Source organism: Astatotilapia calliptera, chromosome 14 (assembly GCF_900246225.1).
Source record: "Astatotilapia calliptera chromosome 14, fAstCal1.2, whole genome shotgun sequence".
Classification (NCBI taxonomy): Eukaryota; Metazoa; Chordata; class Actinopteri; order Cichliformes; family Cichlidae; genus Astatotilapia; species Astatotilapia calliptera.
This window is the reverse complement of record NC_039315.1, coordinates 23483196-23508422: the sequence shown is the minus strand read 5'-3', so window position 1 is coordinate 23508422 and position 25227 is coordinate 23483196. Positions and strand designations below refer to the sequence as shown.

Genomic DNA, 25227 nt, shown 5'->3' with positions numbered 1-25227 from the left:
CAGAGTCCAAAAGTAGAGCTGTATTTGCACCCTCTGAACTAAGCTCTGACTTGCTTGTAATCTACCTATCGTCTGATTGCATCCTGATGCTCCCAAATCGCTCTAATAGAGAGTATCCTCTGTTCGGTGTCAGTACTAGGAAGGCCTTTATTACGCTTCGGGCTGCGGCATAACTCTTCTAATTGGTTGATCTGCCTGGCGTCTCCAGCTCTGGAGCGGGCGGATTAGAGGCCGCTCGGTAGCCGCTGCTGTGTGGACTTATATAGAAGCGTGCCTCCTGAAATGATCCGCTTGCAAACACCAAGGGACTCTGCCTCCCCTGTAGCCGTGCCCCGCCTCATCTGACAAGATGCCTGCAGCCGTGACTGCAGGAGCTTGGCACCACCTCAGGTTGCTGGGTTCACCGGGGACTAAATCTACCTCCACTCCCTTCAATGTATTGAATCTCATTTGACTTTAATATTACTGTTGTTATTTGCAATCACAAGTAAAGTTAAATACATTTAAATATTCAGAAATTATATCACCAGAGAATACTTTTCTTCTTTCTTTCGTGCATCAACGACTTAAAAAGTAAAACGTGTTCTGCGGACACCTCAGCAGTTGTTTCCATCTCCTCTTTGATCAAGCCATCAACCCTCTGAAAGAGAAAGCTGAGCTTCCCGTGCAGAGGTCCCACATTTCCCCCCTCCACACTTTGGACACGGCGGCTGTGGAGGTGCGAGTTGCCACCGGGTTCAGTTTATTTCCTGTTGTGATAATTGTTTCCCCCGGACACCGACTTTTCGACGTTTTTCGGACAGTTTGAAACTATCTGTACTAGCCTTTCTCGCCAGAAGACTGTTGTTCACTTTATTACAATCATAACGTACACAAAAAAAAAAAAAAAAAAAAAATGAAAATAAAAACCAAATCAAATTATGCAGCAAGCACTCTTAAACTTATTTCTTTTAAACAGTTATTCGTTAGTGGACTTAAAAACAAAAGAGTAGCCAAAAATTAGATTTTGTCTTTTCTTTTCTGTGTGATAACAATTCTAAAATGAAGATTACAGGGAAATAAAACACTGAGAAAATATACAGAGATTAGTTTGTGCGAGTTGGACGTGCCTATAGCCTTCCACGCATTAATGCCAGAGCTGTCAGCTCGTGGCTGACACTCATCCTACCTTTATACTTCTCTTAAAATAGATTTCACCGTTGAACCAAACGAATTCTGTGCCAAGCAGGAACAAGGATGTTTTTATTCTGTGGAAGCCAATTTTGTTGAAAAGTGACTGTTAATAAGACTTTTTGTGTATGATCCTGCCATGCATGCTGATTTGTGATAAATTACACCTGCCGCAGCTTGTTTGCGATATGAATAATGACTATAAGTCAACTGACATGGCCTGTAACCACAAAAGGTTTGGGGTCCGTTATAGCATAAATTCTTGTGTTTACCGTTTTAAAGTAAAATATACTTTATGTGCTATTATTATTATTATTATTATTATTATTATTATTATTATTATTATTACGGTTGTTGTTGATGCTGTTGTTTTGTTAAAAATTAAAATGATTTTGCGGTGTATATAAATAATTAAATAGTTTTAAAGAAATAACAAACCACATAACTGTATGTTGTATAAAACGTATAATGTAGAAAGAAAGAAAGAAAGAAGTTATCCCGACATTCCCACATAAATGAACTTATGGTTCTCCGAGGTTATAGCCTGTGATAGAGTGAATAAAACAAACTATCGAATAGACTACACCGCATGCGGTTTCTCGGACAGATCCTTACGCACTAGTCTACAGCTAAAGACAATTACAAATGATTTCATGTGAATCATGAAGCGCCACCAGTTTTGTGTTAATAAATAATCTTAGCCTGAAAACCGAGGTCTACTTGACCTGAAACACTGCTAATAATATTAAATGTATGAGTTTGATAGGTATATTAATATTATTTTAATAGTATAGCTCTAATGATAATATTAGTTTCTGTTCTGGAAACTGTGGTTTTACTCTTGCGCTCTAAGTTGTGGGCTAGTCCGCAAAATAAAGCTGAGAGAGAAACAAGTTTTTATGCGGGCATGAGGTATTGTATGTACAGTACGTGTGTGTGTGTGTGTGTGTGTTGTGTGTGTGTGTGTGTGTGTGTGAGAGAGAGAGAGAGACAGAGAGAGAGAGAGAGCAGCAGAGTTGTGTTAAGGGATGGTTTATATAGCAGTGGGTGTGAGCACAGATTGTAGTGAGTTCATTACCGCTGCACCGCTCTGCGCAGCTCAAGTTAAAGGCTAGCGATCCTCACCGGGACACTTCAGGGAAAGCTAAACTTCATTTTTAAAGATAAGCAATGAGCTGTTTTAACGCATGAACTCCAACAGTCGGCTTTAAAGACGGTTGAAGCTTCATATGCTTAGAAATTACTGAAGACTTTGTGCAGCGACGATTGCGCACGACGCACAGGGACAGATCATGCACTGTCAAGCCGAGTTGAGGCTCTCCTCCCCTGGGCAGCTGAAAGCTGCCAGGCGGCGCTACAAGACTTTCATGATTGACGAGATCCTCTCGAAGGAGACATGTGATTATTTTGAGAAACTCTCTCTCTACTCGGTGTGTCCTTCACTCATTGTTCGACCAAAGCCTCTTCATTCGTGTTCGGGTAAGACGTTTCTCCCGTCTACTTGGGAAAGAAATAAAGTTAACAGATATTTTTAAAATATATGTGAGACGCACTCATTAGTAGGTTGCAGATAATTTTACGCATAAAATGGAAACACTTACATAGTATTTCAGTACTGTAATCGATTTTTTAAATTTAAATAATAATCAGAATAATATGATATATTTAAATGTCGCGTGATTGGTGAATTGTTATTTCCTGTACACAGGCTGAGGTATATTAGGCAGGTACAACTCGACATACACTCAATGGTGATGAGGATTATGCGTCTGTGTTGACAGAACAATATGGTAACGTAGCTCCACATTGTGTTCAGTTACTCTATTATTATTTTAATGATCATAGATAGATAGATAATTGATTTGATACGATAGTACAAATAAAAAAATATATATAAACATTATTGCATTGCCAGATTTCATATCTCTTTGAAGGCTTGCATATTTGTTTTCTAGTGTCGTTTAATCACAGTTAGTCTGGACTTTCTATTATTGCTACAACAGTGACTTCATCTTCATCATTCTAAACTTTACATGATAAATCGTTTCATATCAGCTAAGTGTTTGGTGTTGAAACTCAAGTCCATTCGTCAGTGAATTTCAATGATGCTTAAGAACTTTTTTTTATCGAGCGGATAAATGATTGAACTGATAGGTCAACGAAGAGCGCAGCAGATAAAGTAAACGATAAAGAAAAATCTAACGCTAGAAACCCGTCATAACTAAGCGCCAACCTTCAGTCTATTTTATCTCATTTGTTTTGATGAATATGAGTTTTCTGGCTTGCCAAATGCTGCCCTCAATGTCCCTTACGCGGTGGGTATTTACAGATTAAATGATGATAAATGATTATGTGTTGCTAGAAATATAGATGTAGTAACATGGAAAAAGTTGTAGGAAACAAAACACTAATGATGATGATAATAATAATAATAATAATAATAATAATAATAATAATAATAATAATACAGTATACTGGTGTGTTTAGACCAATACTGAAGTAAATATAGAGCTAAATTATATGACTTAAACGAATAACCGTGGCTCTTTTTGAGGTTATTTAGTGTGTTTTAGTATTTCATGCTCATGCTGCTGAAATGAGATAGATAGATAGATAGATAGATAGATAGATGATAGATAGATAGATAGATAGATAGATAGATAGATAGATAGATAGATAGATAGATAGATAGATAGATAGATAGATAGATAGATAGATAGATAGATAGATAGATAGATAGATAGATAGATAGATAGATAGATAGATAGATAGACCATTGATTTGAAGTCAGTTTGAAAACAGCCCCTTAAATGTGTCTTGTAGTCGCTGAACCAAACTACAGTTTGACAGATCTCATGGTACACCATGTTACCTTTCACAAAAACACAACTTTTTTGTTGACTCTTAACTTGTATTTTCCACTGAATCACAACAACTCAAAGGCTACTGCACGCTCTGGTAACCATTAGGATAATTGCTCTAGAGCCTGAAATAATAGCCACTGCAATTTGATGATGACAGCGATGGGGGGGATAAAAATAGGGGGAACGATTCCCTCATCCCTCTGATATGGTTGGTGTATGCTAGAAGGCACTATGACTGGGCTTTGGCACCCCTCTGTTCGGATGGATAGTGTAACCCGCCCTGCATATCAGAACACTGTGCCCACTACTTATTTGTAGCTGTGGGGGTGTTAGACACAGTATATTCTCCAACATCAATGGCTTTTAGAGCTTGATATGGAAGCTGGCAGGCTTAGAGGTCCTGGGCCAAAGAGAGGTGGCTGGCTGCTGAATGGCCCCCTAACAGTGAAAGTTGATTTCTTCATTCTGTGAAGGAAAAGATGTTATAGCCTCCTGCTGCCAGTTGAGGCCGCTGAAAGACAGTGATGCCATCAATGTTGACTGCAGGATGACAAATGAGATGTTAGTTTACTGTGTTTTTTTTGTTTTTCTAATTGCTCCAGTGTTAGTTAAACATACCACCTTAATGTTCTCAGTGCATTTATTCTGAGAGTTGTTGTTGTTTTTATCTTCACCCCCCCCCCCCCCCCTCCCAATGTTAAATAAACTGAGCTTTTAATGGTGTACAGTATTCATAGAATTTGTTCCATGTGAGTTACAGAGGGATCTGAGATAATGAGCCTTGACCTGGTGCTGAGCAGTGAGCAGCAGAATGGCAGCTTACAATATTTCATTTGGCTTTCCATCTCTCAGCAGGACCTAGGGTAGGGCTTTTAGTGGTGTTTTCTGGAAGAGGTGAGAGAGATTAAGATCAACTGTGGTGTAATCTCACCTGACAACATAATGAAAAAAAGAGTAGTGTGAAGCCCAAGGGCTGCTGCATACTGGTTTAGCACTGGCTGAGGGCTTATAGGAGAAATCCAAGTGAGCAAAAGGGTTTTTATCCCATCTTAAAACTTAATCTGCTGCAGACAATAAAGTCTCCCATTAAGCATAAAGTCAAGTTAAGCAGTATGATTACACCCATGTCGGCACACACAGGCGAGTATGCATACACACAAAGAGAAAATGCACACACGTCTTCAATCTTCCGTTAAGGATAATGTTTGACAGCTTGTCATCTCCTTGTCATTCCTGCATAGCCATGAGATTTTTCTGTTTCTAAAAAGGATAAGTAATAAGTTGTCTCTAAAAGTAGTTGATGCTACGGGCTAATTTCTGCTGCCACCTCTGTAGATCGGGTTTCAGGCTAAATGCTTAGCACGTTTAACGCGATGCTTTTTGATAGATGGGCTGACTCTCTTAGAGCAAAAACACTTTTACACAGTTACGCTCAATAAGATACAAGAAATTTTTTCTCTGGTACATTCCGAGAAGGACCATTAAATTCCTATGATCAGTCAGGATTAGAGGAATTTAACGGAAATTAAATATTTGTGGCTGAGGAAAAACAGAGAAACTACATCAGGTTGTCCCAGCAGTGTTTGATTTGTTTTCAAGGAGCGAGGACAAAAGCAAACAAGCAAAAAAGAAAGACAATTAATTGAGCAACATCCTAGATGTCATCAGATAGTTTATATGCAGAACATGTCAAATGTTCACGTACACTTGTCATAGCAAAGCAATGACTCACCCATACTTCCTCACCATTGAGGAAAGAAAACAAGTGACAGAAGGAGTGTAGATGTTATGATAGGCATCAGGCAGTTCCAGGTTGTGACATTAAAATTGTGGCATTAAAACTATTTTCCGTGTAGTTCTAAAAATAACACGCTTGCTCTTCACTCAATGAAAATGAGTGCAAAATAAAGTTTTTTTCAGTAAGTGTTATGTCATAATAACCATGTTATCAATAGAGAAAACAGCTGGTATCAAAAGGAGTGCTTAACAAACTGCTCTTCTTGATCTATTCTTAGCAAGTATGTCTTCTGTAATGGTTACTACAAGCATTTGTACCAGTGCCTGCATTCCAACTGTGATTATCAAGAGTATCAGTGTGCTTTTGCATGGAGCTGAACTGCGCTCTTGCAACTACTCAAACAGTTTATTTGTAGACTATTGACAGGACACTGGCACTTGTCAACAGCATGTCAGAGGGATGGCTTTACTGTCAGTGGAAAGTCACCATGAGGGCTAGCATTCTTTGCTCCATTCTTTGTTAGTCGTCTCACCTCTGGGGGACTCTCGGTAGACACCGTTTAGTTTTGTTGACACAAGATTTTCTTTAGTTGTGAAGACAAACAAAAGTGTGTTCTTTTGTCGGACAGCAGTGACTGACACGGTCCACTTTTCCTGTAAATTATAGTTCAGTAAATATGTATGATGTATTTATTATCTCTGATGAGTCACTCAAACAAACATAGATATGATACAGAGCGAAAGACAGAAACCATGTAAAAGAAACATGAATATATGGCAAGCTCATACAAGGACAGAAGAGAGGTCTTCTTGTCTAGACTTGTTGCAATACCACCAATCTAACATTGGAGGATTAGCGATGACCTCAGTGTCTTACCATGATGTCACGATGAGCCTGAGGCAGAGTGTCATGTGTGTATGTGCCTTTCTTCGTTTGGAAGGCAACAGTGGCTGTGCGTATATGCATTTAAATGTGGCATGCTTGCTGTTAATTAATAATTAAACAGAGAGGTTTAACTGAATTGATGCACATTTTATAGCTTAAGTCTCTGTATGTATGACTCATTTAACCGTAAGATTCAGAAAGTGTGCTCCATTTTCTTTCTGGGTTCATGTTGTTCTCACCTACCTTGAAAAAACATACAGAAAAAGTTCAGACAGTATGTTTTCTGTCAGCTCTGGCATATATATTTCACTGCGTTGAGGTTGTCTATTGGTTAACGAGAAGCTAAAGAAGACAAATCTGCCACAGGCACCCAGAAACACACATGCTGGGCGTTTCCGTGTGTGACAACTGGCTATTTTTTCCTTGCCACTGGAGCATTTTATCCCTCTCCGTATCTTCCTCATCTACTCCCATAATACCACTTGTGCCCTTTCCACTGTTCCTTATCAGCCCGTGCATTACAGCCTGCACCATGCTCAGATTGAGTGTGATTTCTGGTTAAGGGAATGGTTTTACTCTTTAAAGCTGTGTAGATTTTTTTTCTCTGGCGGATATTATATTTGCTTTGCGTGACCCACTGCATCCTCTGTGCTAACCTCCAGGTCTCCATCTCTCCCCCATAGGCTCCAGACAAGTGCTGCTTTTATTGATTCTGGCGTCTGCTGCTTCTGTCTTCTCTGATAGAGAGCAAAAGTGTGTGTGTGTGTAGTTTGCAAGAGTGGGAGAGAACATAAGAGAGGGGAAAAGTTTATTATTTGAGTGGTGTCCGATTTAGTTTTTAGATTTTATTACAGCTTATTGTGCCTGCACTCGTCTCTGTGTGTGGGTGTGCATGTGGTTGTTTTGTGTTGGGAAGCAGTTAGCGCTTAACAACCTCTGAAAAATAATCAGTCATTTGAGCGGTTCAGAGGATCAGTGTAAAACACAGCCTGCGTCATTGGGATCACAGCCCTCTACATGAGGAAGGTCACAACCAAAACACTTTTCACGGCAAACGCTGGCCAATTAAAAACGAACCTGTCTAAGCAATTACAGGCGGTCGATAATGGTATAACCGAGGTGACTGAGCAGTCCAAAATAGCTCTCTTTGAAAGCTGCGGTGATTCAGAAGGATGTGTATTCTAACTACTGGACTTTAATGCATTTCTCTATGTTTGTGTCCAGGCTCCTCGTCACTACGTGCCTACCCGCTCCTCTCAGTGATCACGAGGCAGCCGCCCAACCTGCCTGCTCACGTCCCGCAGCCGTCCTCTCCGGGCGCTGCCCATCCACATCTGCCACTGCTTTCCCCACAGCATCCCAGAGGCTCCGAGCTGTCACCCAGCCAGACGCCCCTCAGTATCAGCAGCGAGTCGGAGACTGAGCGCAGCACACCCCGCCTGAAGAAGCCACGTCGCAGCCGTACTATTTTTACTGAGCTGCAACTGATGGGCCTGGAGAAGAAGTTCCAGAAGCAGAAGTACTTGTCCACTCCTGATAGGTCAGTATGGTGCAGACACTAAAATCTGACTGAAACGACACACAACATAAAAGCCCATAAACGAAACAAAGTCACGATTTCGCCTCATCCGCACCAACATTTTACATAAAAGAAATCAAACCTCTGAAGCGTCAGAGGTAACCTCTACATGCAGTTGACGAGAATGCACCAGCAGCAAGTGTGATATAAGTGCAACTCAGCCATAGCATTTTGACAACCTGCATGCGAACTTACACGAAGCAAAATTTGAAAGTGCATAACGTGCGCACCCTCGAGCACATCCACAAAGCCACAGATGCAATTATCAAGTGGCGGTTAACCCAGCATCATAAGTTTTGATTTATCCTGTGGGGCATGTCTCATGTAATGTGAATTCGTCAAAGCCAAAGCATTACCTCAGCGTTCTAGTTGAGACACGAGTAACGTTTTAACCCTGAGCTCTAGAACAGCAAAAGGCCCCAGCAACCAAACACTGCCTTATTCAGTGAAACAGGGACAGTGGCCAACACAAGCAAACAGAAATGTATTACACTGATTTACTGCCAATCATTTCACACATCTGCAGGTGTACATAAAGTGCATTAAGCTTTCTACAATAAGATGAAGTAATATCTGTGTCTTAAGTTCCATTCTACGGGTCATTTTTGGGACCGTATTTTTTCCAGTTAAAACTGTAGAGCTCGACTTTATATTTGGCCTGCAGGCTGCTTTTCCATTATAAGCCAGAAGAGCATTTTGCCATAAATGTTGTTTAAAGCGCTCCAAGCAGCTTCACATGTGCAGCAGGAATTTTAAGCTGCTTGTGAACCTTCACGTAGAGATTTCGTGCACCTCTGTACCCCCTTATTCCCCCTTATTCATTTTTTAATATGCATAGAGAGTGGTGATAAAAACGTAAATAACTGCTGCAACATGTTCACCTGTTTACACACTGACATAGCTCCTCTTTGCAGGAACATGTTGCAAACGCATCGTCCTCGTTGCACTCATTGCAGTGTAACTGTGTGCTACGTGCGATCTAAAAATAAATTAGCATTTCTGGATTAAACCAGATTTATTTGTCATTCCATTTACATCCTCTCCATGGGGAAAACTCCCACGATGCATTATTTAATTTAATGTATCACATCTTTGCCTGCCTGGAGCTGCTGGAAAGGTGCCATGCCTCATCTTAAGCAGAGGCCCCGAGGCAGAGTACAACTGAGTGATCAAAAACCAACTACCCGTATGAAATACTGTGCCAAAATACTGTGTCCTGTCAAAATATCCGATTCTGACACTGTGTTGAAAATTAATTAAACACCCAGGTAGTGGAAAAACATCAACAGAGAAAATCCCCTTTTAAAACCCCACATCAAAGGTGTGGCATGCGCCTCACTTAGGTTTGTTATGATCCAAAGACAACTTAGCTTCCCTCTTCCCTTTTCTTGGCCGAGAATCTCTGCGGTCTCGAACTGAGAGTATGCGCGGGGGCGGACAGAAGCAAAACCAAAAATATTCCTGAAAAAAAAAAACGACTTTAAAGTATTTATATCGCGGAGCGGTAATGATTTTGTTACACTTCCGAGTATTATTACAAGTGTTCTAATGATCGTCATCTTTATCATCATCGGCCTTGTTAAGAGGTATTCAGTTTCACCCAGGAGTCCCGTGAAAAGTGTGAGAACAGAACAAAATGGCGGCCTTGCAGTGGCCTGGAGGGAGTGACTCAGATACTGTTTGTACTGCTGTGTGCGTGTGGTTTTTCCCCATTGAGAACTAATGACTATAAATAATTGGGGTGTTTTGCTTTTTTTGCAATTACTGTTTCTAGCCTCCAGTTTTTACTCTACATCTATAGAAATCTGATGGACAGCTCAATTGCCCTCATGTCTTGTCTTTTTAGACACACTGGCACGCACGGACACACATGCTTCTTGTCTAGTATAAGGTAATGCAGATAGATCCATGAATCTCAGGGATTTGTTTTTCTGTAGCTCTGTTTTTTAGATTTTGTTCTCTCTTTTTTGCTGTCTTGGTTTTCACTATCACCATCAAATGAAAGTCAGCTCCTGTCCCTGGGGGGTGCTGGTCGTGAAAAATCCTTCATCTGGCTGTTAAAGACCTGGAGTAAGATCAGGGAAGAGGAAATCTCATTTAAGAAAAAAAAGAACTTTTCTTTCTACTAATGGATGCCTTGTCCACTTTATCTGGCCCTTCCTGAGGTTTTATATTACACACCAACAAATAGCCCTATTAGTCATGGATCACCACATGTGGTGGATGCATTCTGAATTTTCTCCGACGGTCTCAATTATCCAGCTACGAGCGCTATGATGGGATTACCGATGTTGGCATAGATGGCTGCAGGTGTACAGTGTCAGACTGGAGTTCCTGGCATATAATCTCTGGCGTGAGATGCTTAAACAGAGTGTGGCCTAACGCTCTTTTTAAGTTTTCAGTGTTGTGAACCTTTAGGCATGAAATTGCATTATATAGTTGAAATCATAGTCTATAATTCACAGAGCACAATTAGTGTCAAGATTTCTTCATTTTTGTGTTCGTGTGAAGAGAAACTGATGTTTAAAGCATGCCAACAGTAATGATATATGTCCTGGATAGGTTCCAGGACTGTACTGGAACAAGCACACTAAAATATATACATAAGTAAACTTTATCTTGTTTTTTTTGTGCTTCTGCAGGTTAGACCTGGCACAGTCGCTTGGTCTCACACAGCTTCAGGTGAAGACATGGTATCAAAACAGGCGTATGAAGTGGAAGAAAATGGTAAGTTCTGAAGTAAAGCTTGATGTGTTTTTAGTTGTACAAGTCAGATTCAACAAATATTCTTAACTGGAAAGGCCGTCGGTAGTGGAAATGGAAAAATGACAACGTCTTATACTAACACTGCAACTGGCAATAATGTGTATGATCTTCTTTGCCAAAATGAGCCAATAAAGTAATAATACTGAAGCCAAAGGCAATGTTAGTTTTGGGTAAATCAAATCTAAATTCAGATTATTTGGACAAAAGCATTTTGATTAAATGTTGTTTGATTCTTTTATGAGAAAAAGGATTATCTGTAATTAAGTACAAAAACTGAATGTGTTATTATGAATGCTTTTTGCATGCAGGCCAGTAATATTTGTTTTTTGCTTCCTTTTCATTTTGGATTATTTTGTTTTCATTGTACACCACCGTTTTAGAAATGTTTGCTGCTACTATTTTATGCTACAATATTAAGTAAATATAGCAACATGGAAGGAAGTGGAGGGTGCGGAGAGGCAGAGTGTAGTGTGACTGATGATGACGGCAGCGAGAGCAAACACTTTTTGTAGAAGGGTCAACAACTGAGAGAACAAAAAAGACCTGAAATCGTTAAAGATAAATGAGTGCACAAGGCGGAGCCAGTAGCGATATGTCTTCACTTAATTACTATAATAGCAAGCGTTGCCTTTGACTTCTGCTGCCATTTATCACCAGAGGAGTCCACTAAGACCGCCTGTGTGTTATCCTAGGTGCTCAAAGGAGGTCACGAGGCTCCGACTAAGCCCAAGGGAAGACCCAAGAAGAACTCCATTCCCACCACGGAGGAAATAGAGGCTGAAGAGCGGCGACTGAAAATTGAAGAAGAGGAGAGGATGAGGAGATTAGCTGAGAAAGCGGCGGTGGTTCAGAGTGGAGGAGAAGCACCCCAACTGGAACCTCAAGATCTCAGTTCGGAAAGTCACAATCCAGCCGGAGCAGTGGAGGGATCCGAGCGAGAGCTGCCACTCCTTGTGTCAGAAACTCACACAGCCAGCTAAGCAAGAACAAACCAAAGACTAATGCCAACCTGAAAACAGATAGTGCCTCAGGATCACTGTAAAAAAGCCTGTGTGGTGTTAAGAGCCAGTTGCTTTAGCTATATCGTCGGCTTCACGTTAGTGGCCTAGAGCTTTTACCCAGTGTAGCATTGAGTTTTTCGTTCACTGGAAATTGTGCCATACTGAGAGCAAATCTCCATAAATACTGATTGCACTGGTAAACCTTTTGCCTTCAGCCTGCAGCGTAAGGAGTAGTAATCAAAAAAAAAAAAAAAGGTCGGTCTGGCCTTAACGTGTATCTCAGCAGTCATCGTTGGTGCCAAAATATCAACCAATGCCTTATTAAAAAGGTGTCTATGAATCTTTGTATTATACATTACTTCACTGCCAAAACTCTGTAATATGAAACGGTTACAGTGCCTTCTTGGTCTCAGAGGAAAGCTTTTTAAATAAAATAATATCAAATGCAGTATATTTTTTATAATCATTTCTAACTGTAAGTGCCATATTTCGAGACGGATTTGTAAAGTTTAGACAAGAAGACCTCTATTTTTTAGTTTGGAGTCAGATTGTAGAGCTCTGGTTATTATTTGCTCATATAAGCTTGCATTTTTATTTTGTTTTTTCAAAGATCAAAGGAAATGTTTCTGCCAAGCCATACACTGTATCATGCAATAGAAACATGTAGAAAACATATGGTCTTTCAAATATATACACGTATGAACAAGTATATAAACTGCTGTTTTTTAATTGGATTGGATGAAAAATAGTATATATATATATATATATATATATATATATATATATATATATATATATATATATGTGATGTTTCAGCTGTTCCTGATTTTTTTTTTTCAATGAAAGTACATATGATTTTCAACCACAAGGAAACCACAACTCTAAAGCAGTTTAGACTCACACGTCAATACCCGTCACACATATAAAGTCTCCAATATGTCTTCAGCCTGCAGGCTCTGCATGATTACCCCAATTGGTACGTTAGACCTGAATTAAAATAACAGTTTTAAACTGCCTGTGACTTCTCCATGTACATCAAACTCTGCGCTGTTCTGTTACAGATCTCAAATGTTTCAGAGTTTCGACTGTTGAGTTTTGCAGATTTACGTTTATTTGTCATTGTTTAAGATGAAACGTGCAGTATTTTTCCGATGTATATAATGCTTGTTTGGTAAACTTGTTTGTTGTTTGTTTTTGTTTTTTTTTTAGGTTTGTGTAAAATTATTTTTACTATATACAAGTGTGTGTTTATGTACGTAAATGCACTTAATAAAATAGCTATCGTTCAAGCTTTGTGTGGTCTTACTGAGGTACAGGTTTTTTATAATTATGGGTGGTGAGAGCTCTGTAGGTAGAGAGGTTGCCCCATGACAGGAAGGTCAGGGGTTTGAATCCACCGAACAGCTACCCTGAGGTGCCCTTGAGCAAGGTGCCATCTCTACACACTGCTCCCCGGGTGCTAGTTTGGCAGCTGCCCACTGCTTCATTGAGTGAATGGATCAAATGCAGAGGGCTACAAAAATTTCCCACGTGTGGGGCTATAAGGGTTTTAAAATAAATTTTTTATCTTTTGATTAAACCTTCAATTCCAAAGTCCAGAACAGCACAATGTAATGCACTTTAAAAGTTTTTATTCTATTTACATATTTGCAACCACAAACGAGTTCTGCTGTTTGTTTTGGTGCATCTCTTATAAAGTTAAATCAACCAAATGAAAATCACCCAGAGGATCCGGTTTCTAAACGTACCGTCACGTCATGTTAAGCACGTCTAAATCAAGCAGTTACAGTAGCTTTGTCAGACTGAAGTTCAGGCAGATCCATTACTGTTGGAGCTTTTGAAGATATATTAAAAGCAGTCAAAGTTCATCATAAATCACAGTCAAGCGAACAAAGCATTTAAACGCTGTGTTGTGACATTTATCATCTTTTATCTGTACAGAGAACACGATGGCCCGTAGTGCACCTAAGGGCTCCTCTCTGTCGCTGAGCGAGTCAGGAACAGTCTTAAGTGTATTTTTAGTGACTGATACCGGACATGGGTGATTTCTTAAGCCAACAGCACAGGTTAACATTGAGTAATGTACACTGGGTTTTTACGCCTTGTGTAAACACTCTTAAGCATGCTTCATATAGTACTTATTAATCTATAGAAGGCAAGGAAGTATGGAAGAAGGAAGTATTGTTGAATTTCTTTGTAACTTTTGCAGTATTTGCATAAATCAGAGACAAGATTAAAAAAAAATCAATGGTTATAGAAACTTCCTGTTTCTGTTTGGTTCATCATTCATGTTTTTCCTGCTGTTTGTCAGTTAAGCACAAAACACACACCACAAGTTCTTTTCATTCCTGTGAATGTTTTCTTTCATTTCCTTGGAAATGACTCATACTTACACATTATTTTTTGACATTTTAGAAATGATTATTGATTATATATTCATTTACTTTTCATCCAAGAATAACAAAGCAATCTGATTAAACAACATGTAAGATAATTAGGATCAATTAAAACATCTGTCAGGTATAATAGTCTTTCTAGGAGTACTACAAACTTTATTAGAGATCAACACTGCTAAAAGTAGTTTGGATGTGTTAACATGCTAATCAGTATTACTACCACTATTAATGAGCTCTGTAACTGAAACAAAAAGCTTCCTGAATGTCTAAAATAATAGAAGAAAACAGTGGGCATAGATTTCCCTAAAAAATCCATTTCTATTTTGTATTTTTGTTTTTTAGTCTTATTTGTTATTAGCCTTTAATCGCCATCATTGCTTATTTTTAACTGAACAAGTCAAGCTGCATGGTTGAGGTAACCAGTCTTGCATTAAGTCTGTCAGAATTAATTAACTGAAAACAACTGCTGGTGCACACAATGGTTACTTGTTCAGAATGAACTCAGTGCTGATCATTCAGAATTTGTCATACCAGTTTCTAGGCCTATGTGGAATGGGCTGTGACTCAGCTTCTCCACCTGGTTAAATTATGACTAAAACAACAAAAGCTTTTGGAACAGGTACTGCGTTAATTGCAGTGTATGAGTATGAAACATTTTCCTGTTGAATATCTTTGTGAAAGCAGAGGCCCCGGCGGGTAGGCAGGCAGGGATGCAGGTCTCCACAGGCTGGGGAGCTCCTCGGTCCTAATTGTTGTGTGGAGAGGTAAGAAAGACTTCCAGAAAAGAAAATGCCTGAGGTGAGACACTTTGGGCCTAATTGGAAAACCTGTTATTTTCTCACAGGTCCAAGTTCAGCTGTAGGTCACCGGAGTGGTGTCAACCTTAACCAGCCCCTTTCCCCCCCACCCACTAAGACATCCATCGCACACCTTCACCTGTCAGCTTAGGGTATGCTCAGGTAATTAGCACGAGCTGATGTGAGACGTGGAGTGGGCATAGCGTTTGTGTTTTGACAGAGGAAGTTATCTCTGAACGCTGAGTGCTAGCAACAACAGCGAGACTTACCTAAGTCAATAAAGGCGGATGCTTTATATGACATGCACAATGCTCCCCATTGTCTTCCATAACAGTTGAAGAGAACCAGTCATCCTCTGCAGCGATGAAGGACACCTCCCTCTCTAAGGTGCACACGAGAGACAGCTGTAGCTGCTGCTATGATTCATATTGTGTAAGAAGCTATTGCATTTGTGTCACAAATTACTTCTCATAGAAAACAAAAGGAAACAAATGCTTCAGTACGTAATTGTTTTTACAGTGTAATTCTCAAAGTTATACTTGTATCTGGATTTCAATAACAGTAACAGAAAGAGGAAGAATCACCAGCAACATAAAAACACGTTGGAAACGCCGATGAGTAAAAAAGGGGTTAGCAATTTTCCAAAGACATGCTTTGCTTAGAAATGAGTAAATTAATTGTATTTATGAAACTCTGTAATGTTTCCATGTGAAAGTATTAATCATTACATGCTCTCATACACATCTCTTACAAAGCAGACCAACCCATTATGAAGACAACATTCAGTACACCCTTTTTAATTGATACATCTATGAACCTAAAGGCTGATCAAACATAAAAAACACTTCTCGGTTGATTGTTCTAACCTTAAAGTTGTCAGTGATTTTTCTTTTGGCCACAACAATTGAAGAAATATGGGCGGTAGGAGCACAACTATGTGCCAGGACTTAGTTGACTGACAGCTGCCCCGCCTTACTGCAGATGCTACTTTGTGTTGGGGCAAAGTTTGACTTAAATTTTTTATTTTTTTTGCCACACACCTCTCAGAAATACAATACGCAGCAAGGACAAGGACTGAGTGAGCATTGTGCTCTTTGCTTGTTTGCTTTTTCCATTTCACTTGTCATTCCTTTGACGTGACTCTGATTATACATCTAGATGCCTTTGAGAGCTTTGCTATGTTAGATCTGTGGAGTTGTGTCAGTCAGTAAAAGACTCAACGTGCGTGCACTTCACGAGAGCCTGTTTCATCATTTGTGCACACAAATGTGCATTAAGAGAACTGGTGATATGAATCATTTTTAAATCATAAATGATGATTTCAACAACGCTCTAAATCTGTTGTGATAGTGAAGCATCCTCAAAGCATCCGCATTCAAAACTGGGAAACGACCCAAAGAAGCTTTCAAATGTTGCCAGGACCTCGTGAGTCAGAATTCTTCTTTAAATCACTTCCGTCATTTGTACAATCATCCGTAAGAAAGATTCTAGAAGAATAAGTGCCCGAAATCATTTCTCAATGCATCCCCTGTTGATGTACTGTGGGATCTTTCAGCCTAATGTATTTAGTGACTTAATTACAGTGCTGCCCGCCTCCCTGTCTTTTCAATAGCTCATGCTCTGGTCAACATGTCTGGGGTAACGACACACTGCCTCCCACCTCCAGGCTCTCAAGCTCATAAATCAGCCTTTGAGCATGTGCGTATATGTGTTTTGCTGCAAGGATATTGAGGGGCCTGTTATAGAAGTCATAATCACTGGCTCAGTGTTGTATATCCGCCTACTGAGGAAATAGATGGTAATAGAACTGTCAGGTTTGGCCAGGAGCTGTTGAGTGCTGCCATATCCAACTGACTGCAAACTAGCCCAAAAGCCCTGGAGAAGATCCTCGTCAATAATGAGCACCCAAAACAGCCTAGAAATGTGTGGATTTGGGGGACTTTGCACTGTGGAATAGTTAAACTCAAGAAAACCTGAGTTAACCTGTAACCACTGGCTTTGTGCTGAAAAATTTTCAAATGCATGTCGACATTTCTTTTTTTTTCTTTTTTTCTTTTTTCTTTTTTTAGCTTTTTAAACTAAAGACAGTTTATGTGAAGTGTTCACCTACTAATGATTCAGAGCTTTCAAACCAACCTTTTTTCCCAAGAAGTTGTGTTGAAATGTTGTGCACATCTTGGTTTACGTCCAGTAATGCATGCCCGTGCAGGAAGTGTGCTCTCTGTGCTACAAAAATAAAGGTTGTGGTAAGCACAAGCTGGTGAATGGTCCAGCAGCAAAATAACTACGTTTTTCGTATCTAAGCCGAGCTAAAGCCACATCTTAGCCATACAGCTGATGCAAGGTGCACACACCATAGAGAGAAAGATTTATAGAATCCTTTGGATTACATACTGTCACTGTATGTTATTTATTATCTTGCACAATCGTCCAATCCCACTTGATCAGAGCCATTTTATGCATGCACTTCTGCCCTGAAACCTTTGTAAAAAAATTACCCGACTCGGGTACATCAGAATGGAATTGCGCAACATAAACGTTAACGGTCTTCACTCACACAGTGCAAAGTCTGTGTGTCCAATTGTGCCTAATAGAACAGGTAACAGTCAGATGAACTCACAGTGACCGAGTGGATGCTTTTCTCGCCTCCAGCACTAACATCTATACAGGCAGCACCCTCAAGAAAAAGCAGTGGGCCAGCTCCTAAGAGAAAAGGCAACTTTGGATAATGTCTTTAACTAATCCCCTATGTGCTCTTTAAAAATGGCTAAAGTCACACAACGTACATGGGAATTTATAGATTTTGTTTCTTCAGATTCACGTAATAATCAGAATCAATCATAATCAGAATAAAGATTTAGATAGCAGTGTATCAAACTGTCACAGATATTTGTCATCATCCAACCACATATTGTAAATGCTCTGTTGTTTGCTGCTTTCCAGATATATATCAGCAATAAACTTGGTGCCCGAGGTTTTTTCAGTTGCCATATTTTTCCCTTACTTACAGCATGTCTCTCTATATTTTATTCATGACAAGATATAAGCAAACATCAAAAGCCAAATAAAAAAACAAAAAAAAAGTGAGGGCCACCATGTGGGTGGTGGGTACTGTCAGAGTTTCTCACTGTGATCATAACTCATTCTCAGGCACAGCTGAGAACATGGGAGTCATCCATACAAAATCCAGCAAAGCCTGCTGTTCTTTTTTTTTCTCTCTCTCTTTTTCCCCCCACTGTGACCTGGTCTGGCCTTTGAGAGATATACTCTCATTTGCCATTTAGACAGGGGATTTTATGGTGCTGTTCCTTGCTTTGCTTTACAGTAACAAATCAGACCTTTCAGATTAAAAAAAATGGCTTAGAGGAGAGATTGTTTACAGCTGGGAGTGACTCTGATGCTGAATATGAGTTTTTTTGTTCCATACCTCCCAGATTTAACGGTCACTTGAAAGCTGAAACTATCCGAAATAAAATTCAATAGCGATGTGGAAGATTTGAACCTGACTGGTATTTAGTTTGTTGCACAACCAATGAAGTAATAGTAAGTAATAGTATGTAAAAGTATTTCACAGACCTCTTTGTACATATTGTATATGTAAGGACCTCTTGATCAAAAAGATCATTTCCTACTTATTCCGACCTTTCTTTTACATTTCTCTCCTTTCTCCCCTCTCGTCCTGCACCCTCGGTGTGCCCCCTGTTCATAAAAAGCAGATTTCAATGCACTTTAATCTCGGCTACATGACAAACTGAGCTCAGTATGCTTGTAATCCACATTTTACACCAAGACTGGAGTTTATGAAGGAAGGCGCTCTGAAAGCCAAGGAAATGTCAACGAGAGTTGGGGGGAAAAAGTGCAACAGCGGTCGCTGTGTAATGTGGGATCAGCCGAGTGGCAGAATGACTGAGCAATTACGTATTTGCTGAAAGCTCATTTCATAGGCCTGTGCCTGACCAAAGTAAAATGAAGTTAACCAAGGAAATGTGTGTGTGTGTGTGTGTGTGTGTGTGTGTGTGTGTGTGTGTGTGTCTGCAGTTGGTTCGATTCTTTTTTTTGTGACACTGTTTATCTGGCTCATGTTTGTCTTTTTCTTCTTTGACAGAGCAGCAAGGAAAACTTCCTCCCTGTTCAAATTTCTTTAAACAAGACTCAAGAAAACAAGAAAACACACACCGGGATGCTTTCCTGTGCTGACAGAGTCAGGTTTTCTTTTCTATCTAAATGCTCATATTTAGGTCCTTTTAATACATAGAAAAGTGTGTGTGTGTGTGTGTGTGTGTGTGTGTGTGTGTGTGTGTATGTGTGTGTGTGTTTGTAAAAGGACTTAGTGTCACTTTATCTGAGCAATGTTGGACCGCAGGCAGGCGATGAGCTCAGGTGAGGGATCTGTTCTCTCGTCAAATATTTCCACTTGGGGAAAAAATAAATAAAGCAAGAGATGATGGTATTGGTGATTGGCATGCTGTGAGGAGCTGCTATTTTCTCAATATGTTTAGCTTCTCCTCTGTCAGTCGCTCTGACAGCAAAGCATGCCAGTGATGCTGAGAAGTGGCTCTCTGCTTTTCTGCCTTGGCTGATGTCAGGGAGCAGCTAGGGGTCAGCTGTCAACTCTAGGAGTGGAGCCCCCTCATTTACTCTGTTAAAGTGGCATCTTTTTGCTAAGTGCTACTGAATCACACACGTGGCTTTATGAATGAAATAAAAACAAAACAAAACAAAATAATTTCATGAAATCTACTTGTTAATTATCAGTTATATTCAGTGGAGGTAATTGCGGAGCTGTGGCAAGACGTTCCAAAACATCTGCGCTTATGGCAAGGCGCATACACGCAGCTACTTGCAAGGCAGAAGCAGGCATGACTAATCTGTGGGTTATTCAAAGAGAAATAATACCACATATTACTCATGACTGTCAGAAACGACAAGTGCAAATTACAAATCATGATTAGTTTAAGTTAAATTATTCACACTTAGATGTTTTCATAAGTTCTGTAATAAGTTTTTTTTTAAAGCCAGGCATGCACCATGAGTAACAAGTGGCAAATAAGAAGGAAATGGACGAAACAACAATGAAAATGATGTTTTAACAACAGCAACGTGCAATTTGTTTTACAAGGTGCGGTTTTGAGCATAAATACAAGCTCGCAAACACAAATTATACATAAGTAATATGGGAGTGTGCATTAAGGCAAGTTTATTGTGCACATTCAGTTCTCTCTCTCTTTCTGCTGCAGACAAAAACTTCTTTATACGTGCTACACTCAGGTGAGTCAGTTCTTCTCGACTTGCTGTCATAAGGCATCAGAAACCACAGCTCCATGAAGAAAAAGACCTGCCAGCCTGCCAAAGGTTCATCCCTCTCCACCTGTTGTGGCACTGGTTGCTATAAACATCTGAGTAATTTGAATTGAGTATGCAATACTGTAATTTCTTCGAGATGCTATCTGCCTGAATCTGGCGCTGCGCCACGGACACGGGTTTGTAAGCACAAGCTGAAACTCACGAGCACTTCATCACGGACATGCAAAAAATGTACATTCGCGAGTTGGAAGCGTACATAAGAAGGTGGAGGGAAAAGTCGGAAAATACGATGGGGGGAGTGCAGCATGGATGAAGAGGTGGTATCTCTGTCCTTGGCTCTGACAAGGTGAGCTCTCTTTGCCCCCAGGACTGACTGAACAAACAACATTGCTAGCTGGTGAAGCAAAGGGAACGGGCTCTGAGCCATCACTGAATATAGATAATTTCATAAGCACTTAAAGGTGATGAAACATGAGGGCATGGCAGTTTGAAGAGAGACACATAGGGGTGTAACTGACATAAAGACAGACACACTTTATCATAGTGTCAACTCGTGCCAAAAGGAAAAGCAAGTGAAAGAAAAACCTTGACAATACTCAACACATCTCCAAACAATACTACTTCTTTTTTTATATATATATATGTTGGTCTAATCTCCCCTACTTTGTGTTTCAGCTTTGTTTTCTTTTTATTTTTTTGCAGCCTCATATAGGCTGCTACACAGCTGTATTGGGCTGTGTCGATTCTCTGTTCAGCAGTCATTCATTCATAGTTTCTACTTGCTTAATCCTTTTGTTCATTCATTTTTTTCCCCTGTCAATCCCCTTAATCCACCATTAGAGATGAGGCCCATCCCAGCACTGGGCAGAAGGAACGAAAACATCCGTCAAAGGTCCAAGACTTGCACTTGACAGCCAGTGTAGAATCAGCAGTGGACCCCCAGAGGAGCCTAAAGTCGCCTCAAGCAAATTTTAGCTCATCTGTCTGTTTTATATACTTAATCATGCTTTACACCAGACAAAGCCACAGCACTGCTCCCAAGAGTCACTCCTCATTGAAATACTAGTAATTGGTGCTGATTTCATTTAGTAGACATGGTGATGGGCAGTTAATACAAGACCAAGACACCAAGTATTCATTTTTTCTAATGCAAGGAAGGCAGAGAGAAGTGTTACATAATATTTCACACAGAATTTTCCAACCACAAACAAACAGGTAAAACCCTGAAATAAGCATACTTTTCAATAATATTAAAACATATTGGTAACACTTTATAAGACAGCTCATGTCTAAGGGTGTAATTACAATGTAGTTACATTTACCTGTAAGTTTTTAGCTAAGTATATGTTTGTACATACACTACAATCAGGGGGTATTGATTCAACTTTTTATAGGTGATGAAGTAAAATTAAATTTTATTTACATAGCGCCAAATCACAACAACAATTGTCTCAAGGCGATTTATATTGTGAGGTAAAGACCCCACAATGATACCAAGATAAGATATAATTAGGCTGTTAATACTTTTAAATTGTACATAAGTAATTTTAAGAGTGTACAGTGTCCGAGAGAAAACATAAATAATACTGTAAATGATTACTGTAAGTCAGGGGGGGAAGATTTAATTAAGCTGTAAATAATTTTAAGACACGTGTAAGTCATTTTAAATAGTGTGTGAAATTGTTTCAAAATAGGTGAGAACATCTGTCCCACACAGTTGCTGTTTCAGATGCAGAATCAATTGTTGTTGGTCAGGAATAGAGAACCTTTCTTTCTTTCTGCCTCTAAAATTAATTGTCTCTATTGATTTTGTCTTTCTTGTAATGTATAGTTTAAAGAATCAATGGGGTCAGTTACAAACAGTATTTTCCGCTCAGAATACAAGAAGACAAACCTCCCCGATCATACAAGCTATACATTCAAATGAGCTTCATGTGATAAGGGATAATAAATATATTATATAATACCTTTTATTCGTTTTCTTCACATGTTTGGAAGGATATAATACTATGCAGGGATTTCCCTGTTTTTTGGGTTAAATGATGAAAGAGTTCAAAGGTCAAATCACAAGCCATCTCGTTTGAAGAAGATCAAAACATTATCATTAAACCTTCACATCTGTTATAATGCATTATGGCAATCACTATAAATGCAGCCACAAAATGCATTAGGCGATGATGATGTTTTTCTTTCCTGTGGTGTGGGTGGTAATGATTCAATTTACGTGATAAATAGGGACCAAGTGCTTCCTGATTAGTGAGTAAACTGGAGGGGGTGGGGATGTGTGTGTGTGTGTTTGTGGGGGGGGGGGGGGGGGGGAGAATGAGGAAGCAAAGACAGCAAAGACAGAACCAGGCTTGTTGATCCACAACCCAATCAACAAATGAAAAACAAAAAGTGCTTGAAAGGGAGAAGAAAATAAGTCACTGCAACATTTTTCTTCCACTAAGGGAACACGGCAACACAGCCTCAGGAGGGATTTTCCTTGGAGTTGAGGGGCTTATTTGAATTGGATCTGCTGTTGATTGAAATGCATCGGCCCAATATCACAACTCCTTATAACTCGATCCTGGGCACAGATGGACGAGTCATCTGAGAGGACACTTTCTCTAATCCTCAGTCCTCTCATGTGCTACGGCATTCTGGGATGTCGGAGAGGGAAGAAAGGGGACTGCAGACACCGATGACCCTTCAGGCCCTCCAGTGTATACACACAAAACTTTGCACACGCACACACACATGCACAACGATTCATCCAAGAGGCATTTGTGACTGTTGGCTCTGGGGCAAACTGATTTCATGCTAGACTGAAGAATGAGATCAAAAATAACAGAAAGGTGTAGGGGACAGTGTTTTCTTAGGTTTACTTCTCATCCAGCAGTTGAAGTTACGGGGTGCTCAAGTCAAAGGTCAGCTTGTCACTTGTAGTTGTCTAAATGTGGCTTTGACCCCTCTTCACCTCTACTGTGGTTGTTTTTCACTGAGTCTGAAAATAAATACCCATTTTTGTTTTTGATGGATGGATTTGCAACTTTTAGGTTTATCCAAAGGGGGACAAAAGTCTCTTCTTTTCTTACATTTCTTAACCCCTGGTATTTGAATCTCTTTTCTCTCTACTTCCTGCTGTTTAGCTGTCAACACCGCAGTTTCTGTGGCTCACACCCTTTCATCCAGATAAGCACAGTTGCTGATACATAGTAAAGATAATGAGACAAAGAACTGCAAATTTCTATGCAGACTGTTATTGCATCAGGAGCAGTGAATGATATGCAAACAAGACCTCATAACAAATTCAGTTAATGCACATATAAGAAAGGAACTGCATCTGACAGTCATTGACGATCATATTCTTCATAATCCTCATCTATTTTTCTATGCTTTGTGAAGATCGCATATAAAATAATTTTAGTTTCAACCACAGTTTAGCTTGCGTAAGTAATTAAAAACAATCCTAAGGCTGGTCTGAAAAAAGAATTGCCTAATTCTGCAAACATGGATTTATGCTCATTGTAATACTGTAACTGTACGCTACAGGTGGCCTGGCCTGGTAGTCAGAATTACGCTTTTGGTTTGATTGTCATAATTTAATGTTTATTTAATCTGCTAAGATATTCAAACAAATTTAGCATTACATCTTGTCAGTCATAATGCATCATTTTATCTGGTTCTCATGATGACTGTCGTACGCACAATGGAGACTATTGTTCAAAGATGCCCTTGGATACAGACTAATGGTTGCTATTTTTTATCAACAATACCTCAAAACACAACTGGTAAGTTTCTGTTAGCTTGAGTGGCCGCACACAAAGAAAGGCAATGTTCTGTGTTGACTGACAAAATATGTAAGACATAAATGATTTACTTAGCTTTAAATACCAGGGCAGGGCACCCCTAGTTGTGCAGTGTAACAAACCAGCAAAACAACTGAAGTGAGTAACCTTTTCATGCTGCTAAGTGAAAAATTGAAGGGAAAACTGGAACCCTGAACTGCTATACTGCTGTGATTGTTAGGGTCAACACAGTGGTGACCCTGATAACCCATCCACAGGGCCTGAGGGTTCATTGAATGGATTCATGAGTATGTCAGTACAATTAAATATCTATGGAAGATTTAGGACCATCGTCTGCTCTCCCCATGTGCAACAAGCTCTCCACCGCTACTATCGTAATGCAAACAGACTAGATATTTCGGGGAAAAATGTAGCCTCATTCCTCGGTTAGAGTTTATGAATGTAGTTTCATTCATGTCTGATGACGCAGTGACAGCTTGGTGACTGGTATGTGTGGGGAGACTTACTTTTAAATATGGTGCTGTTGTATATACATGTGTAAGATTTTTCCTCATGAGGGACATTTGTTGGTGAACAGCATTTTAATTAATCATGCAAACATAGCTTTCCTATGTTTTGGACAAGAAGGAGTGCATAAACATGGGTGGATGCCTCGGCGCTTTGACTGACTACTGACCTATAGTTCTTTACTGAGTCCTCATCGTTAATGTTTAGAGGACAGGCACATACATTTCTGGTCCTACTGGTATATTTGTATCTCAAACCAAGGGCAGGATACTTCAGCAATTCAAGATCCATTCAAGCTATGAACACAAAAAGGTTGCTTTACAGTGAGCTGGGTGTTTTGCAGCATCAGCTGCATTTTTACACAGAGGTGCACCCTTAATGAAATCGCAGCGATCACAAACACTTGTGTTTTACTTAGCAGTGAGCTCA

The 25227-nt window shown here is 39.7% G+C and overlaps 1 protein-coding gene across 1 annotated transcript; it reads left to right on the top strand.

Moving 5' to 3' along the window:
* The first annotated feature begins 2232 nt into the window (after window positions 1-2232).
* On the top strand, window positions 2233-12757 carry barx2 (BARX homeobox 2). Its single transcript, XM_026193392.1, has 4 exons — window positions 2233-2649; window positions 7882-8197; window positions 10879-10963; window positions 11695-12757. The coding sequence occupies exons 1-4, from the start codon at window positions 2463-2465 to the stop codon at window positions 11980-11982; spliced, it is 876 nt and encodes a 291-aa protein (XP_026049177.1). The 5' UTR covers window positions 2233-2462; the 3' UTR covers window positions 11983-12757.
* Window positions 12758-25227: the final 12470 nt, after the last annotated feature.